General features: G+C 36.9%; 1 protein-coding gene across 4 annotated transcripts in view; it reads right to left on the reverse strand.

The window, feature by feature from the left end:
* Positions 1–20,942, reverse strand: part of LAMA2 (laminin subunit alpha 2) — a 567,760-nt gene that overhangs the window by 125,978 nt on the left and 420,840 nt on the right. For all 4 annotated transcript variants that reach the window (XM_072141562.1, XM_072141561.1, XM_072141563.1 and 1 more), the window contains 4 exons: positions 12,717–12,879; positions 11,442–11,652; positions 2,261–2,377; positions 522–685 (listed from right to left, as the gene is read on the reverse strand). In XM_072141562.1, the coding sequence (XP_071997663.1) occupies positions 522–685; positions 2,261–2,377; positions 11,442–11,652; positions 12,717–12,879 (655 nt within the window). The remainder of the gene's footprint in view (positions 1–521; positions 686–2,260; positions 2,378–11,441; positions 11,653–12,716; positions 12,880–20,942) is intronic.

Below are 20,942 nucleotides of genomic sequence, written 5' to 3' on the forward strand. Positions count from 1 at the left end.
TGTTTAATCGAACCTGGGCTTGGTAACGTTTTGAGTGGTATAAGAGCCTCATTGTCTGATAGACACTCTATATCATTTCATAAATAAAATCCATGTTTTTTCCAATGCCAGCCTTTGTTAGTGTACAGAGGTTTAATGGTGATGTCACTGGAACAGCATGCAACCGCTACAGTCTTATACCAGCCACATTTACCATCTATACCAGTCCCCCTTGCACTTAGAGTTCTCTCTGTGGGTATGGGGCCCTCGTCCCAGAACCAGTTTTCTAGACAGGACTCAAGGTATCCTTCTGCAGTCCCACTTCGGCTGTCTGGGACTACAGGAAGAGTGAGAAGGTTCAGATGAGGTTAGATTATCGTAGGAGCTATTGAAGCTCTTGCTCTGGGCCTTGCAATTTTTCCCTATTGGGGGCATCTAGTAGGAGGCAGAAATGATAATCAGATTTCTCCCTTCTTTATTTCTTTATTAGTATTGATGCCAATGCTGTTGAAGAATTGGTATTCACCAGTTACTTTACTCACCCATTGAGCCTTTCAGAAGAATCTTTTAACTGGGCTGCTTGCAGTTCTGCCTGGAGTACTTGCTCAGGAAGGTCCCGTATTTGGATCTCATCAGTGAGATTGTTTATTTTGACATTTAATCTTTCAGCCAGTTGTGGAAGTTCCTTATTCATATCCATCAATCCCTGTCAGATATAAAATTTACCATTACATGCAAATAATAGTGACTCATCCATCACTCTCTCCCTTAATGGACAGTGACAGTTAAAGAGAAAATGCTACCAAAAAGGTAATTTTACTACATAAATCATAAAATAAGAAATTGATCTGTATGTTAGAAGATGCATAAGTAGCTATAACTATAGCTTTTTTTGTCTTCCATTGAAACAGTGTTCATAGTGTATGTTCATGATTTTTCTTTGAAAATCCAGCTTGATCCTTTGATGCAGCAATATTCCCATCCTCACGAAAAACATACATGTCCCACCACTAATTCTTTAAGTCTTCTGCACAATAAAACTGTTTATGCTTCCGTGAAATATGCTTATTAGTTCCATATTATGGTTCTTAGCAGGGCTGTAATATGTTCATGTGTATGAAGTCCATGAAGACACAAGACCCACTCATCTATATGTGATGTGCAGGATATGTTGATGTTGTTGTATGCTTACAAGACTTCTCTACACAATTGTATCCAGCTGTGAGCCTAAGGCTCTTTCCATTCATCCTTGATGTTGGAGACATAGCCATCAGGGGTTGTTAAAATCTTATGTGCTTCCACTGCTAATCTTTAATTTTATATATTACTGTAAATACATCAAAAGGCTTGAACACCTCTTTGACCTTTAGAAGACAGTTGGCCAGTGGCCATATATTTTCTATTTTTTTCAATTTTTGTTCTTTTAGCAATACTCTGTTTCATTGTACATGTGTGTTGATGATTCATTCCCGGGAATTTCTTAGGAACATTTTATTTATATATATTTTAAAGTACTTTAATATATTTATTGTGTCAGAATTCTGGTGCAGTATGGTGCATAGAATAGGTTTCTGCTATATTTAGCAGGTACTGTAATTTTTTTAAAATAAACTAAGGCCCCTTTCACACGAAAGTGTGAGGGACTGATATCTGGCCACACAATTTGAATCTGGATATCGGTTCCCATCGAAGCCTTGTGGTACCGTGACCACACAAGAATATCACCAAACCATCCACAGGAAAAAGATAAAGAGTGCTTTAGCTTTTCCCATGTCTCAGTGTGTGGCTATATGCTTGCCCAGGCTATAGTGTAAAGTGAGACTTAGGCCATTTTCACACTAATGTATGATTTCTCAAGGTTCTTATAGTACCTTACTTTTTTGACACAAAACTATCCACCATCATACATACCGACGCTTTATTGTGCTTAACATGATTGAAATGCTACGTCATTGTTTATTGTTGGTTCCACCAATATTTTGTTCTAAAGATGTGCCGTTTATGTCTATCTTCAGTGCATCCTCTCGAGTTCCCTCATCAAAAGCATATTGAATATTTTGTATTTATTTACCTGATTGTTCTCTTAAGGTTAAGAGTTCAGAAACTTTCCAGTGAGAATGACTATTTTCTCAGCAATTTCTTTCTCCTATCTAGGAATATAAATAACTTGACGTCTGCTCAAATCTCTGAAATGGCTTACACTTGGTTAATCCAAACCAGTTTAGTGTAGAACAGCTGTATATTATAGCAGTTAAGCAGTTTGCTTACAGTTTTTACTTACATTTTCAGCTTCATTTACATTTTGCGCCAAGTTGTTGACCTCTGTCATGATGTCATCAGACTCGCTTAGTGTGGTCTCAGTTTCTTTCTTGCCTTTTTCAATAGCTTGCTTGTGTCCCTTCGAAAAAGAGCATAAGCTATCAGGTCAGTAACACGTATAGCACATTTTGTGGTCAGAATGGGACTGTTTGGTAAAGCATGGCAGTCAGTGGCAACTGCATTTTGATTATTCTAAAGCAAATCTGAAGATATAACCTAGTCAGATCCTAGGCAGTGTGAAATGTGCTTCCACTCACAAATTTGACAATGCATGGACTCAAACAACAAAACGGTGGAGATACAGTATTCTTTTTCCTTTCTGTGAGGAATTTAAATGGGGTAAATAAGTGATTCTAAGAATTTAAATACTAGATGTGGTCATTATGCAGTCAAGATTCATCCATGATGAGATAACGACTGAAAATTCTACAGTGACCACAGCAAATCATAATTTGATTATAGACAGTTTTTTTCCGTTTTCCAAGTCTATTTGGTTTTGCAGGTAAATACACACTAATGAGAAATGCTTAGTTTGTAACACAATTAATCAAATACATTGCTAATAGTCTTTTTTTGGTCAGGCATTTTGATCACATCATTATTGCATTATGATCTCATCTGTTGAAACCTTTTGGTATTTATCCAAAGGGCAATAGGGTAGATTTATCAATGTGTTATGAAAGGATTCTGCCCTAACTAGCACTAAACACTAAACACCTTTACCAAGGATTTAAGAAAGTTTTAGACAATTTAATGACTAGTACAATGAAATTTGCATTCAGGTCTCTCCTTAAATAAACATATTGATATGTTGGTGGACAATGAAACTAATCAAAATTCAGAAAAGGAACTACTGAAATTTATGATAACCTGTGTACAATGGTGTGGCTTTTGTAGGTACAATACCATATATATTATACTATATATTATTAATGGGAAATAAATCCCTCTCTCTGCTAAACAAAAGAATTTGGTTATTTTTATCAGCCTGTCGTCTGCCATGTTTAACCGCTATATTACGCAGTCTTTGCCCGTTTACACAATGTGAAGTATAAAGGACTTCATTCAGTACTGAATTGATTTAAGTCGACATCGTTTAAAATGTTTTGCATCTTCTCCAGGCAAAATATCATGTATTATACTGATCACAATTGTAATCTTTTCCCTAGATACTTAAATATGTGTACCAATACATATAAAATGCTAATGTAAAATATTTTTATATTAAAAATCCATCAGGAACAATAACAGATTCACATTCAGAACACTAATGCACTACAGTATAGGCAGCATTTCCATCAAAATGTAGTCTTACAAAGTAAGGACATTCATTATTCTGCAGGGATAAAAATGTGGATTTGAATAACCTTCAATACAAGCCATTAAGTCATCTAATCACACTTTATTCATTCCTGTTCAGTTCCATCTGGATTTATTTTAAAAAAATTACCCATCTAAGATTTAAATAAATTAAAAATGAAAACGTGATTCAATACACTAGCTTCAGTAACTCTAGAATGGTTAATCTTCACATGTCAGCAAAGTCAAAGTGTCTCAGAAAACCACAGCTAAAATATAAAGCACAATAAAAAAAAATGATGCATTTCCCTTGTTCTGAGTAATAGTGCAAAGTATCCTGTCCCAATTAATAATTTACAAATCACAACATAGTAATTACAGTAACCCACAGGTAAATCTTTCAACTTTTTAATTGTATAACACAAATTTGGTCTAAAAAGTTAAGCAACTTTGTAAAAGGTTCCTGGAAAAATACAGAATGTGCTATAGAATGCTTTGTACCTGGAACTGTAATAACAGCTTTGTGGGTTTGAGCGTAGAAAGCTTTTAGTAGTTTCTCAGAACTCCTGAAGCTTCTATTTGTAGTTTGAGTTCTCTAAACAGAGAATCACACCCAGGTGTATGCGCTGCAGAGAATTGCTTCTCTGAGAAGTCAGAAACCTTTCTCCGCGGACTGCCCTATGCGAGTACCAATCAGCTTCTGGGTGGTGTCTAGTCACTGAATAAGTTCCTCGTGGAGCAATATACAAGTGTCTTTTACTCTAGCTGTGGTTTCTTGTACTTTAGACTATTCTATTGCTTATGTTATACCTCTGTCATGTTTATTTATCTTTTATAATTTTACAAAATACAAATGCCTCCATCCTCACCAAGACAAATATCTATACGATCCAAACCACATTGAACCCAAGCACATGGAATACAACACAGTTGGGGGAATTTACTAAGACTGGGGTTTAGAAAGCTAGTCTTAAACCCCCTACCCCCCCCCCCCACACACACACACACACATGATATTCACTAAGAGGCTCCAGCATATGGGGGCAAACCCTGCCAGTTCCGACCTGCAGACCAGATCGGAAACAGCACAGTTTTATATTATAGTCCAAACCAGTTTTCCGCTGGAGACTATAGTAACTGCGACGGACATTCATGCCCTAGCCCATCCTCTCCCTACCTTTTATCCACCCCAATATGCACCCCAACTGGTGGGGACAGGGAGATTTATATGATTTTTTTTACCAAGCCATAATGAATCTCCCCCAATGTTATGAATTCATGATGTTGTGACAACTAACCCTATGTGTTTATTTAATACTACAGAGAAAAACTTGATCCCGCAACAGGACAAATCCACCAATCCTTTAAAGTCAATACTTTATGCTTTATCGTGGACCGTGATAATACAACAGTATAACCAACTGGAACAGCTTTACAAATTGCCTTTCAAAAGAATGATGCGTGACTTTACAAAAATGGTAAAAAAAGGTACACTAACAAAACCCAGGGTGGATTGCATATTACACATATAAATTTCTATCCACAAATAAAATTTAAATTAAAGGGATTTTCCACATTCAGCAAATATTTGATATGGATTGTGTAAGGAAAAGTTATCCAATTTTCCAATATACTTTCTGCATCAATTCCTCGTGGTTTTCTAGATCTCTGCTTGCTGTCCTGCTACAGAAAGTGTCTATGTTTACTTCCAGTGGATAGAAATCTGTCCATGTGATGTGAGGGAGGTGCAGGAGCACAAGCTGTTATTATCACATGGCTCCTATTACTCTCTGTGATATAACGGCTCGTGCACATGCCTGTCCATCACATTCGCACAATTTAAACAAGAAACAGGTCCTGCAAAAGCAACCACTTATTCAATGATGATACTCATAGATATTGGCTTAGGAAGAAGACAATGAAAAAGTGTAGAGAAATACTTGATAATTTGCTTGAAAAATTGGATCCGTAGGCGTAGGTAGTGAATAAGATTCAATTTGGTACAACACTCAAAGGTGTCAAAATTGGTTTACAAAAATTTACCAGGTATATGTGAATTCACTGCCAGAGCTACATATTAGAGCATGCAAATTGAGAATGCTTACTTTTTGCTCTACTCAAAAATCTGCTATGACAATTTTGAGAAAAGTGTTTTCTGTGTAAATGTGAATCTCTTCCATTTAGCCACTCTATGGATTGGTATATACTCAGACTTCTCCTTTACCCTGCAGCCATTGTTCTGAAATCAAAAACTAAGGGGGCTGCCAATGTGCCAATTTGTGTAGATATGTGTCAACGTACATTGCTATCATAAGTCATTGATAAAATATGACATTATTCATGATCTAAATCAAGTCAGAGTTTGACCTTAAATTTGAGCCAGATCTGTAGGCAACATAGCTGACAGTAGCTGGATTTAGCGTTATGAAGAAAATTATTGGTGACTTCAATATGTGTAACCAACTGGTGAAAAGCTTAAAGCAGTATTCAATCAGATGAGTAAGATTAAGCTGGAAATGGTTAGTCACAAATTGCAGAAGATGAAATAGAGAGAGAGAGAGAGAGAGTGGTGGAAGAATAAATCCAAATCCGGAAATTACAAGATAGTGTGACCAAGGAATATATCCTTGGACAACATACTGATTATTAGCAAGCAAGCTCTTGAATATAGAAAATATTTCCTGAAAATATAATTTTCGGATACAGTATACTGTTGTTTGAGATTGTTTTAATATTGTGTAGGGGGGAGTGTTGGGATCCTTTTCTCTAATAAACCTTATTAGAGAATTCTGATTAATTTGTAAACAGAATGCAAAGTGGCCCTTAGTAACAGCTTTTATCTCTCTGTTGATAAGGAAGATCCTTTCCTGTATTCAGCCTCCAATGGCTAAAAGGCGTTATTAAGTTTATTTTTTAGTAGAGTATATTAAAAACTGTTTACAAGACTCCCACACTAACAAAATAAGCATCTATGCAAATTATGCTCTATAGATTCTTAGTTAGAATTTTCCAAGGCGTCCCCCATTATGGCGACCTGGAGGATACCTCTTTCAGGACAGGAAGTAGAAGAGAGGTTAAAAGTACCCTCCTCACATCCTCCCACCAGTGTGCTTCCTTTTCCTATAGTGGATGGGCAGAAGGGATTGGACCTTCTCCTCCTGCATCAAAAAAGGCCCAAAGTGTGAACTTTCTGAATCCCTGGGGCTAACGGATGTTGTGGCATATCTATATCCAGATGCTGTTGGAGTCCAGTAACAACTTCCAGCCACGACTGGACAAGATGGCGCCGACGTTCGGAGATGAGATACACTCCTTGGAGTATGGGCTCCCCGTAAGATATTTATTCTCACAATAGCAGGTCTCTGCCAATATGAGGTCTTTGTATTGTGGTGTGTCATGCTTTCTATGCCTTCCATCTCCAGTATGGAGAATGAGAGGGACTTGGCTTCCCTTCACTTTGTGGTGGCCGTACATGGTTCTGTGGATGTGTTGTTTTCCTAGGTGTTATATATGTATGATCTATGCTAAGTCAGTTCCCTTGTTTACCTAGAGCAAAGAATCTGGGGATAAGGAGAAAAAGAAACCTAAAGCAACTAAGGAAAAACCCACTGAAAAATACAGCAGGCATTGCAATATGTGTTTCTTTAAAATCCCTGATTCATACAAAAAACAGTATGTAAACAATGTATGAGAGAAGAAAAAACCTAATTTATGGAGTTGAAAACCTTTTTGAAGACAAAGTGGTGTCTTCCCTGGCGGCAGTTTCCTCACAGGGACCCTCATGCAAATCCCCCGGTTATAGACTGTCAATCCGGTCTCTGAATCTGATGATCAGGTTCTCAAATAGAGCCAAGTGAACAGGAAAATCCCCAAAACCAGTACATTACAAAACATTTATTCCCAATTGAAGAGCTAGACAAACTTCTAAAGGCAGCATGTGAAACTCTTTATACAGAGAAAGAATAGTATTCCCTATTAATATCTATATATATATATATATATATATATATATATATATATATTTAGAAATAATTATAAAGGAATTAATACCAGAATCTTACAAAGAATATCCAAAAATGGATCCTTACTTCCTGGGACAAAAGAGCTGCCACTGTAGGGAAGAAAATTGTGATATCAAGGAACATAATGAAGGGTCTATTGAAGGGAACCCTAATATCTTAGTGTTCCTGGAATTCCTGCAATCCAGATTAGATATGGGTCACTCAACAAGCATGCTAAGTGTCTTCTTTGACTTCTCCCTAATTGACCATAGGTGAGTGTAAAGATTTATCCCAGCAGCATGCAGACTCAGACCCCAGATATTGAAACAGTCTCCTTCATGGGATCTCTCCTTGTCTCCAGAGGCCTTAACAAAAGAGCCATTTCTGAGAACCAATCTCTGAGGCTAGCCTAAGGAATTTAACCTTAAAGACTACCCTCCCCCTGGCTGTCAGCTCAGTAAGACGTTTGGGAGAACTCCAAGCCATTTTTTGGCTTGTGTCTTTCTTCACTTTTCTTCTGCAACGGATGGCAGTCATTGTGTATAGGGGTTGTGTTGGTTGGTTCTGGATAGTATAAAATGAAAAAAGATGCAGCAGCAAGCATGGTGCACTGAGAAGCTAATTTTCAAAAATGAATTTATTCTTTTTTAAAAGTACATGGGGCCAGGAAACATTTAAGTCCTGCTGGAGAGCTTATTAAGTGGCCTTTACAATGGCAATGTTTATGGGTTAGTTGGGAATTATTAGTTGGGAATTATTAATTCCCTTTCAAGTCAAAGGGGTTTTCCCATGAAAGAAAGTTCTCAAATTGTGACTCCCTAGTTCACACAATAAAGATCATTTTTAACCATCTTATTTTACAATTTTACTCACTTTTATTGCTGTTTTAGCCCCTATAACTCAGTAATAGTCAGTGTAAAATTCCAGAGCTGGCGGGACTCTCTAAACAGACACATTGGGGCAGATTTACTTACCCGGCCCATTTGCGATCCAGCGGTGCGTTCTCTGCGGTGGATTTGGGTCTTCCGGTGATTCACTAAGGAAGTTCCTCCGATGTCCACCAGGTGTCGCTGCTGCGCTGAAGTCCGCGGAGGCCCGCACGATCCTATACTTGGTGAAGGTAAGTGCGTGTCCCGCGACACTTTTTTTAAAAAAATGCAGCGGTTTCTCCGAATCCGTCGAGTTTTCGTTCGACCACGCCCCCCGATTTCCGTCGCGTACATGCCGTCACCGATGCGCCACAATTGGATCGCGTGCGCCAAAATCCCGGGCCAATTCAGGGAAAATCGGCGCTAATCGGAAATATTCAAGTAACACGTCAGGAAAACAAGAATCGGGCCCTTAGTAAATGACCCCCATTATGATCCCTCTGGTGCTATGAGATGCTGTGTGCTGACAATTTGGTTATATTTTCAGGGAATAGTGTTCTCAGTTTTTTTCTACACTTTTATTTAGCTTCTGAACATTCTACTAGTATCTGTGCTCTTCTTGTAATGGGGGGGGGGTAGAGATCACACTCCATCGAGCAGACAGCAAAAACCATTCATGAGAAGAATCTGTCCTGCCTGACCATAAAACTCAGAAGATTTTTGGTTGGATTCTAGGGCAACCTAAATTCTTTACATCAGAACTGATACAGATAGGTTGGAATTTTGTCCAAGTAGCACAAACACAGATCCAAAATGGTGGGTGCACGTTTGTAAGAATCGGACCACAGGTTCTCCAAAAATACCCAAGGAAAAACAGCACTCTCACAGACTAGAATAGAAGTTTGCATACTTGATGCGCCACTTTTTTTTATCATACCAGAATGGTTTAGTATGAAACTGGCTTAAAGAAGTTACTTGAGAATTAGCACAATAGGAATAGGGAGAAATAAAAAAAAAATTCAAGTTTTCTTGTATTTGGTTGGAATAAAGTTACAATGAACCTCAGCATGTGCAAATCTTGTATTATTAGTATTAGTTAAAGTATACTTTGTCTTTAGGCTTCAATAATTTGGTAGGGTCTAGTCTAATGAGCTGGGATGATTGAAAGGGGGCGGTTCTTTGGGTATTATGGTTTTTGTAATCTCATAGTTTATATAGTTATATATTTTTGTAATTAATGGGTTTCATATGCAAATTAAAAAATATATAAAAAAAAAAGTTTTGCTCGCCTATGCTTGTTTGCCAGAAGTTCTCTCCTGACTCTCTATAAATATTTTTAAAATAGGATTCACAAGCCACAAAATTAACATCTGCATTTTACCTCATTCCTAGATAATAATTTGTATTACAATTTAGGCTAAAATTTAATAAACCTCTAACCATAATAGTAATAGTACAGTGTGCAATAATATAGGATACATTTTTCACATCACCATCTATTCAATGATGAAGCTAATATAATGAAACCTATTAATATTTGATCAAATATCCATTTACCATTCCTGTTCTAGTTCTTCCCCAATAAAGTATATCCAATACATATAAGGTTGTCTGGGTGACTGAAAAGCTTGTGCCATCAGAGTTAGACTTGCTTCAGGCTACATTTCTTACATCCAGAAAATATAATATAAAACATCATCTTATTTTTTCCAGTGTTTGAGAAATCTTGCTGTTTTTTTTTTTTAAAAGTACTCTTTTTCTACCAAGAAAAATGTATAGCTTCTGAAGATCTTATATTCAATAGATATAGTAAAGCTTGACATCTCTGTAAAGTTAATTAATTTGTTATATAGTTTAGTTACAATGAAGATGCGGTTAATGAGATTAGGTATTGTCTGGAATGACAGCTGTGGGCAATGTTTATCTCTTATTGGTATATCCTGTGTTTTTCACCAATCAGCCTTTATATTTGGGAGTGAAAGTTTATTTTGGTATGCAGAGAATTAGATTTTATCCTGTGCAATACGTATACTGAGACAATGTGATCAAATTCTCTCAAAAATAAAATCTAGAAAGAAGACCTTAAACTATATAAAAAATATAGAATGAAATTTTGTGCTGTATGTTTTAAAATACTGAACATAAGGAGAATGTTGTACTACTTGACTTTCCTTTGAATTTGTAAACACTAGCTGTATTTTCAAATTAAAAATTAGTTTTTCACCAGGTTTGGGGTCCTAAACCCAACATAAAGACATGGGAAGTTATTTTTATAAGCCCAGCTCCTTGGGTCAGTCCTATGTCTATTTTTGGAGTTTTGCTGCCCATCAGATTCATTAAAGTGGCCCTTTAATAAATGTTCTTATGCTCTATTTCTGTCTGGGATTTTTTCCCTCCATTGCACTTCTTAGCTTCCCCAGAGGTCACAGCGGGCAGAGAGATATGTCTGTAACTAGGGGTTGTCTGTAAGTCGGGTGTCCTTAAGTTAGGGACCGCATATACTACATTTTGTACCTATAATACTTTTATGTTTTCGTAGTGAACATTTCTGTCTGTAATGTTATAAAAATCCACATCAGGAGGATCTGTATATTCCTTTCAGCATTTATTTTTACAGAAGTTAAATTTGCACTATGCCAGTCAGTTAGATATTCCTTAATGCACTGTATAATGAGAATTTGCAATTAAAATAAATTGAGAGCATGCAGTTTAGGAAGAGTATTTGTGACAGCTAATAACCACTGCTGATTGTGTGTAATTAGTTTTCTAACACATACCGGCTTGTATATCTGTGTATGCAAAATCAGCAAAGAGTAATTGGGCATACCCGTGTAGAACTGTAAGTATGTAAGACAGTCTGCAGTCAACCGTTACCTACTTGTACATTATCTAAAGACTACTGTGAAATTAATTTCTTTTTGCATAAAACAGTAATGAGAATATTTTGTTTGCCAATATTAATGTAGACAATTACCTCTAGAGCGGTCATATTGTGTTTATTTATGCCTGAAAGACGATTGGATTCTTTGATTTTTCCCCGGGCCTCCTGTAGCATGTTCATGACATCTTCCAGTTTGTCTTGAAACTGACTTAACTTGTCCTTTACCTCGAGATTTAAGTCATTAGTTTTGTTATGAGGATCCTGAAATAGCTTCTTCACTCTGTTGAGAAGACCTTCTGCTGCCCTGCAATGAAAATTGTAGATAAAAAGTGACAATAATAGACTAGTATCTTTTTCAAAATCCATATACTTCCTGATTTATCACACCTTGTATGATATTTCAAGCGGATTTATATAGAAAGATATATGCCATAATTCCCTTTAGAGTATTTAGGTTCCTGTTGTGAGACTTTTGATATCAAACAATGGCCAAATGCAATGCATCAAACACAATGTAAGATATCTTAGCGGCATTGTTCATCTATCACTACTTCACCAGCATCCATAAACATCAGTGTAGGCCTTTAGGTTCAGAGATTTAGTAATGTACATATTGGCACATTGTCTGATATTGTATGTGTGTTTCCTAAATACAAAATTACAATATAAACTTGTAATGAACCATTTCACACTGAGTACTTGAGTAGCACTAGAAAGTAAAGTTCTCTCTTCAATGATCCGTTTATCTTAAACAAATTCATATCCTGGGAAGGTGCCCTGTCACTGTGCAGTGAGAACTCATTGCATCACTGTACTGTGACCGAGCAAGGCAAAATTTAGGACATGTTCTACATTTCACCGTGTTATGGCACCAACCTTGTGCTGCTCTATGGAGAGGGAACGCTCATCCGTCCTCCTCTCCAGCGCACTGACGTGTAACCGCCCAGCCACACACGTTAGTGTTTTTCTGTCTACATTGCCCTATTGTTCTAATATAGTAGTAATATACAATGCTGTAGTTTTACTTTTGATACATATAAAGGAAAAAAAAACATCACCTAGCAGAATTGTAAGTGATCATGATTTATTCAGTCAAATTTATAGCAAAGCTGTAACTACTTGATAACTCCTCCAATAAGGAGGTGAATTGTGCTGTGAATATCAGTGACTACTCTGGATTAGTACTTTTTTCTGGTTATAGATAGTAGCAGAGATAATATTTCCGAAGCATGCATCTGTCAACAAAAAACGCTTTCTCCGAAAAAATACTCATGAGGACATATATGCCAATTACATTTAAAAATTTACTGATGGTCTGCAAAAAATATGATGCTTATGTGAACATCTTATAATATTAATTCTACTTACTTCAGCTCATCTGCTGCTGCTTTTTCTGGGTTCTTGAACATTCTTCTTCTGAGTTCAGCTATCATCTGGTCAACATCTTTCTGTAGCTCTTGGAAACTTTTGTCCAGTGTTTTGTTTTGTAGACCCAGTGTCTCATTCAGTTTTACAGCTTTGTCATATATGTCTTCAGGTAATATAAATGTTAGATGATAAAGAATATATGAATGCATTACAACCTCTCAGAGATAGGGGTGTAGAACAAGTTCAGCTTTGAAAATTTTTAAGTAAAGGTTGAAAGAATGTATTTGTGTGCAGATCATATACAGCCAACCCAAAGAAGAATGGGACCCACTGGTAAATATGAGTTAAATGCTAAATAAAACAATAGCTGTGGTAATGCATGTGGTAACGCTTTCACTAGATCTATTACTGGTGGAATTTATACTATGTTTCAACTATGTACTGACTTGTAGACGTAAAAGTTTCTTTAAAAGTTCCTGGGGTCTAACCTCTTATGAGCAACATTTTTTTCCCTGTATTACTTTTCTACAGAAAAAATATATGGTAGGCATCACCTAAGGTAACGAGACACAAAAAGTCAAACAGGGAGCCAAAACATATAAAAATACTTATGTTCATAACTGGAGAGAAGACATTTTACACAATGGCTTTATTTTATACATTAAAGTTAACTTAAAAAGGTTACATTCCAGAGAACCCGTCAGGCAAAATAACCCCCTAAACTAAATATATTTTCATAAACTGCCATTAGAAAGCATTGCCTCTACCCCTTCATTGTCCCTCTACATGCCTGTAAACTTAAGTAATGAGGTCCTGAAGCTGTATGCAAATGACCTGTGAAATGTCCAATGAGTCATTAGCATATCCAAGCTGTCCAGTTTATTCATGAGTGGGAGGCACAGCCACAGCCCGAGTGCTTGACTGACAGCCTGTATAATGATGTGATGTCTCCTCCATGTGCTTGCTGGTGGCCAAGCGCCCTGCTGTCAGTGTGTGCATGTGTATGTGTATAGAAGAGATACAACAGCTCCAGGCAGCCATGTTATAGCAAAACATGTCAGCTACATGTGTAGCTGATGTCTGTGTCTCTCACATATGTATTAGGAGGATGCAGCACGTCAGCAGATAAAGCACAGACACCAGCAATGCTTTACTATACATTACACACAGACATGAGCAGGGGGAGGAGAGGGGAGGGGGAACAGGGGCAAAATCACTGCCTCTGACCATGTGACTAGCCTCATTTTTATAATAAAGAAATTATGATTTTACAATGATTAATGTATGAATTTACTAGATAAAGGCTGGGATGAAATCCTTGTGAGCTGCTCCAACAGGTAGAGGTGACAGAAATAGTGACAGAGACCTGATGACAGGTGTCCTTTAAAGTTAACTTTGTCGCATGATTTTTTTTTTTTTAATCATAAATTTTTTAATGGAGTTTTATAGATATACAAGTGAACGATGAATAGGGAACAGTACACCCAAGCATGGGATACTGTCCCAATCATACAATGCCGGTATACATTAAATGCAAATGGAATCATCTTGTGGAAGGAAAACTTGGAACAACACAGGAACATCAAACAAAACAAAGATCAGGCTGTCTACGTGCAATATAAAATTGGAAAGGCTTGCAGATTGAGGAGTACAACATTTTTCCTTTTATTAACCCTAAACCTAATAAAGGGGATGTGGGGAAGCTTCAGAAGCCTCCTCTTCTTGCATCAATCTGGCATCAATCTGCATCAATCTGACACATCATCAATGTGTCTCAGTCATACAGACTCAACCCTGATATGCATCCCATTTGGCCCATATTTTAGAGTGTTCGGCCTGATTACCTAATCTATTACTAAGCAGTCGCTCCATTTCCTGATTTAGTTGGACTTCCTTAATCATAGCTGGTAATATGGGGACTTCTGTTGATTTCCATCTCCTAGCAATACTGAGCCTGGTTACCGTTAGAATATGAAATGTTACATCTATCTTCCTTCCTCAATGTGTCAAGTTCTAGATTAAGCAATGCAACTTGGGGTTCCCATGGAGGGGTATACAGCAGTACTTTTTTAGCAGATCAAAAATCGAACCCCATAATGGTGCCAGTTCCTTACATGCCCACCATATATAGTTCCCAAGAAAGATATGCCATAAGAACCCAAACAAATATAAATTGAAAATATACAAGCTTTATTAATTACAAAAGACCAGACAGACAATATAAAATCACTTAAAAAGTGTACAAATGACACTAAAAACTCAGTGCGGTGAATGCAATATAATCACCAGCACTCGATCCCTGATTGCACAAATCAAAGGAGTGTGAGCTCAACAATAGATATGACACATCAAACTAGGTACAAATATGTAAACAGTTAATGCATACTATACATTGATGCAATATAAACCAAAATAAATTCAAAGTAACCAAGACAGAGTGTTCCCAATACAATTACCAACATCTCGGTCTAAAGCAATCATGGCTACTAAGAAGCTGACACCAAAGCAATCAGGGCAAAAGGCGCTACCACCCCACGCGTTCCGTCACTCACAGTGACTTCATCAGGGGAATTCCTGACGGAATTGACGGAAGTGACAGAACGCGTGGGGTGGTAGCGCCTTTTGCCCTGATTGCTTTGGTGTCAGCTTCTTAGTAGCCATGATTGCTTTAGACCGAGATGTTGGTAATTGCATTGGGAACACTCTGTCTTGGTTACTTTAAATTTATTTTGGTTTATATTGCATCAATGTATAGTATGCATTAACTGTTTACATATTCGTACCTAGTTTGATGTGTCATATCTATTGTTGAGCTCACACTCCTTTGACTTGTGCAATCAGGGATCGAGTGCTGGTGATTATATTGCATTCACCGCACTGAGTTTTTAGTGTCATTTGTACACTTTTTAAGTGATTTTATATTGTCTGTCTGGTCTTTTGTAATTAATAAAGCTTGTATATTTTCAATTTATATTTGTTTGGGTTCTTATGGCACATCTTTCTTGGGAACTGTTTTTGAGTTGTTAATAGTGTCCATACACCTACTATTGATGTTTGGCTGTGCAGGATCCCTGTTTGTCTCTATCCATATGCCCACCATATATGTAATAGTGATCCAATTTGGATTTGGCAATGCCAGCATATCTGCGAGGTTCCCGGGTACATCTTGCATAGTCTAAAGGGGGATAAGTACTTTTTCCCACCTTTCCCTAGGTGCAAAAGGGAGTTGTTGTGGGGGCTTTATAATATTGCTATACGCTATAGATATTCCTTTAGACTTTTTACCCGGGGAGTAAAAATATAATTGGTAAGTCGTTGCTCCTCTGTTTTTCTTAGGGTTATAGCTGTTGATTAAATGGCGAATTTGCAAGAATTTGTTGCATGATTTTTACAAAGACACACAAGACCAACCATTAAAACCAATTAAAAGTACAAAAGTGCATGGAAACCCTAGCTGATACCAAGCATCATGGAGGCAGCAAGTGGTAAGAGGCAAGAGGAGCACCACAAGCATTACATCACCAACAATAACAATCCATCTTAAGCCAACTATTTTTTCTGACAGCAGTATAAAAAAAATAAGTGGAAAAAGTATAATATATGTAAAGTATGTGCAAGTAAATATGTGGCACAACCCAAATACAATAAATTAAGATTATTTTGGTGATAATGCCACCATCATTCCATGTGGGCGTGGAGGGGGCATGAAGGGGCACAGACGCCAGCGGAGTGGGACAGTACAGGACATTTCTGCCCAATACCTGTGCACTTTTTAAACAATCTTCAAACATTCACTGCAAACAATGTTTCCAGGTTTTTACTAAAAACTAAAGCAGGTCGGACATGGCATAGGTTTGTTTGCCACCCCAACACGCCGGCACTTACACCATAAGGCCTAAGACTCATTATATATGTTTTTTAAGAATAACTGGACCTTTGTCATATAAAGTATGGTATTTTTAGCTCTGTGAATTCCCCTAACACCATCCAAAAACAAGCTACAACTACAGATCAGCAATCAATTTCTGCTTTTACAGCCATGGAACATAGGGGCATAATGCCATTTTAAATACATAGAAAATAATGGGGGTCATGTTAGGACATTATGCATGCCTTTTCTTGTTTTCTGACTTTTGGACTTGTTTCATTTATTTTAGAGGTTGTTTTATCCAGCATCTGAGTCTACAGGGTTTTTGCGACTTTTTGTTAAAAAGTCGACAAAAGTTGCACAAAAGTCTCAAACTCTTCTTCTAAAGTTTTTATATGTTCACATCTTAATTTTAAAGTTATATTAGACCAAACTGGTAAGAATTCTTGCACAGCTAACTTTGCTAGACGAGTGAAAAAGTTGCAAATTTAGATACAAATATATCAAATTTGCCAAAAAAAGTCACACAAATTCTAAGATACATGACCCCCAATTAGTCTCGCATTTTTCACCTTATTCATACAAAAATTCTGATGCCAGGTTAGTGGCAAAATACAACATAAGCAAAAGTTTCATTAAATTATCTTTTTAGTCCAAAGTTCAACATCTTATTATCTAGATGAACCTAGGCAATTGACTCTGGAGCACCACTCTACCACACCTTCCCACTTCTCATACTCTCCAGGGCTGTCCACCCCTCTACTAATGTAGCAGCCTCCTGCTGTAACATCATCCTATGCAAAACGGGTGCAGTGCAAGTGTACTACAGTTGCCTGGCTGTAGAGAGCCGCCTGGCTGAGAAAACCCTTAGAGCAGGCGTTGTGACCTTACTCCCTCTGCACATGTGGAGTCCATTTCGTTGTGGGCTCTGTTTTTATGGCTTTCACTGTGTGCTCCAAGTGTCACACGCCTTTATTTTTTGGCTCGTATGAGAACAGAGATAAAAAAGTTAAAAACGTTTTCATATGTTTGAAGAAAATCTATCACCAAGATGGATGATTGTAAACCAAGCACATTTACATACTGGTGTGGACCCTCTGTAGGATCTGCTCTTCTTTTAGCTTCGTATACCCCTGTTTTTACAAACAGGGGATCCCAGCTATAGATCCCAGAGCCCCTCAGAATAATTTGCATAATTTTTAAAGCCGTTTTTTGCAAAAACAAGGGCATAAAAAGCTAAAAGAAGAACAGGTCTCGACAGAAAAGGTTCACACCAGAATGTAAGTGTGCTTTGTATACAATCCCTCATCCTGGTAGTAGATGTCCTTAAAATACAGAATAAATACATTATTGAACTATGAAGAATTGAATCTGTCTATGTCTATCTGTGCTGTTAAAAAATTAATATAGAGGCCAAATGATGTGCCTAATACAGACTGTTTGATGAAACACTGTTATAAAGGCAGAATGCTGATGGCTCTGTAAGGCAAAACAATAGAAGTAGCACTGGATGTTATTATTAGAGTGCAGCCATGGCTGCACTCTATTAGGGATTTCTGTTTTCACATTCACAGCCTCTTATTGGTAGAATGTTTTTGAAACTTTATTTGACATTGTTTCATCACATTTGTTGTTAGAGATAGATGGCTCCATTAATGTTTATGTTGGCCACTAGAACCTAATTATAATTTATAATAACGAATGGGACTAAAACACTTTTAAAGACCAGGTAGGCTTTTCTTTAAACAATTGGCCTTTTGGTGTGAAATTATATGGGTTAGCGGGGATATCAATACTAAGTACAAGCTTACCAAGACCTATAAATGTCAAAGAAATACTAAATATTTAGTAAATGACTGCACGCATTACTGGGACTGGCAATTGAAGCAATCTTGAATCATTTTATAGAACACTGAGGCACTACTATAAGGGGACAATAAAACAGTTATTCTTGGCCATACACAGCAAAGCAATTTCATGCTCATTTTGTGACTGTATTTATTCGAAAATGTGTTAGAATTATTACACTTGGCGAAAGCTTTTACTTTAAATCCTCCTAGGTGCGTCTTTTCACTGCGCTGTGAAGAATAATGTTCAACATAAAAAACAGCTTCTAAGAAGTACATTTATTTGTTTAGTTTTAGGCACACTATAAAAGCCCACAGATTATGCTAAAATCTGCATATTACAAGCACAAACATACATAGAATGCAACATTATAAGATATTTGCTGATATTTTTCTTTTAAGGCTTTATTTAAGGATTAAAAACACTAAAATAGTGGACACTTAGAGATTACAGATTGCCATGTTTCTGGGTAGAAAGTCCTAAGTGTTAAATTATTAAAATATATAATTTCACAAGATAAAAAAAAATATTTAATGTGGAGATTCACCTATTTTGCACTGTTTAATAAATTACAATAACAACCTTTGGCAACAGGTATAGCCAATAAGAATCAGTAGGGTAGATGGCATCCCTGGTTAACTATGCAAAATTTCAATTTTCTTTCAAGTATCACATGTAAGAGTATGCCACAGGGGTCCACACATTGTGGATGTGTGTTCTCCACTCTATTTTAGTAGAGTACTAATACTACTGTGATCTAAGACCTTGGCCTTCTTTTCCCGTCCAGTGGAATGCTGATAAGTACTAAAGTCCTACTGAACATCCTGGCGGAGAATTGTAAGGGCCATATTGGTAATAAAGTTTACACAAGGAATGAAGGTTACATATAAATTTCATGTTAGAGCATTCCTGTTGGCAAGAGAAAAGTAAATATCCTAACTCAACTAAACAATTAGTAGCGTGATTTTATTCATATATTACTTATTATATGTCCATACATCATCAATCGCATTTAAAGGCTTTTCATGTGGGAAAAATGATAGCAACACAGACAAAATGAAGAGTGTTCATAAAGGCTTCTGCGCCAGGCCAGTGATGTAATTTTCCCCTTACCTACTTCCACAATAGGGGGTGTGGATGGGGGTGAAGAGGGGGCACGGCCCATAGGTAGTTGGCCAGCGCGTGTGTTCCTGTCCCCACTCCATCCCACTCCATATGACTCTGTGGGATGCATATACACAACCAAGCTCTCTGGCATTTGTAATATCATACACCAAAATGGTGACATAAATTATATCCTTGTTCTTACAGGTGTGGAATAACTTCATCACTTTTGTATATAAGTGTTCTTGATTTATAATCATTGAGTGTGGTGGTAGATTTCGGCTAAATTTAATTAATCAGCAAATTTATACAATTCTTCAAATGGTGGCTATAAAAAAATGTACCTGTGTGAAGATAATTTTCCATAAATGTGGCCACGTTCTCCCTTAGAAATGAGATTTTTGTCCCTGTATAAGGCTATTGAGGCACCTGACCACCTGGATACAGTGTTCATTACCACAGGTCGGCTGTGGGACTTGCAGCAACTACAGGACATTTTATATGAGAAAACAATTAAGTTTCTTTGGCACTCGTTTCTAAGGAACCAGATAACTACATTCATGGGAAATTATATTCACAAAGATAATTGTTTTAATAACATCCAATTGAAGAAATGTATCTATATGGTAGATGTATTAAATTAAATATGTATGCCCAGATGAGAATACCCCTTTAAGCTTCCTGTTCAACTTTCTTTTCAATCCTTATTTTCAATGTTTTTAACAACTGCTAAAAAATAAATTTTCATAATTACATGAATAAGTTATACTCTGCATATTGTTCTTGTATTCTTCAAGAAATGTTCCACAATGTGATCATTGAAGCGTATACACCATTACAAAAACAATGCATTTAAAAGGCTTATCAATTTAGAAGTAGATTAAACTACACATCTTTGTGTGAAGCTTAATTCAGGACTTAGCTGAAATCCAAATCTTTGCTCTGTTTCTTTGATCTTGCCTTGAAAGCCAAATCCTTGAATTGAGTTAAAGATTCCAGGATTGACTGCCAGGATAGACTGCTTAAGCTATGGCTGCTTAAAGCTCTTAGGAAATTGTGTAATATAATAGCTGCACTGTAATAGTTATTTTTGAAAGTTAAGTGAAACTCTCCTTAATCTATTTTTTTCACGTGTCTCTACTTGAAAACATGACTGAAATAGGGGAATGGTTATTTTTTAGGCTCAGGATGGTAATGAACGCACACTAAACTTTAAACTGAAAAAGAATAGTCAAATATGATGGAAGGACATCAAAGAAGGGGAAACCAAAAGCCAGAAATAGTGGCTGTCCTGCAAATTTGAAAGTTTTCCAAGACATGCCATTATCTTCATTGATCATGGGAGAACCAAGAATCGTTTCTATCTCTTTTAACCCAATCTGTGTCATCCTCCCATCTGTTATCCA

This window comes from Engystomops pustulosus, chromosome 3 (assembly GCF_040894005.1).
Source record: "Engystomops pustulosus chromosome 3, aEngPut4.maternal, whole genome shotgun sequence".
Taxonomy (NCBI): Eukaryota; Metazoa; Chordata; class Amphibia; order Anura; family Leptodactylidae; genus Engystomops; species Engystomops pustulosus.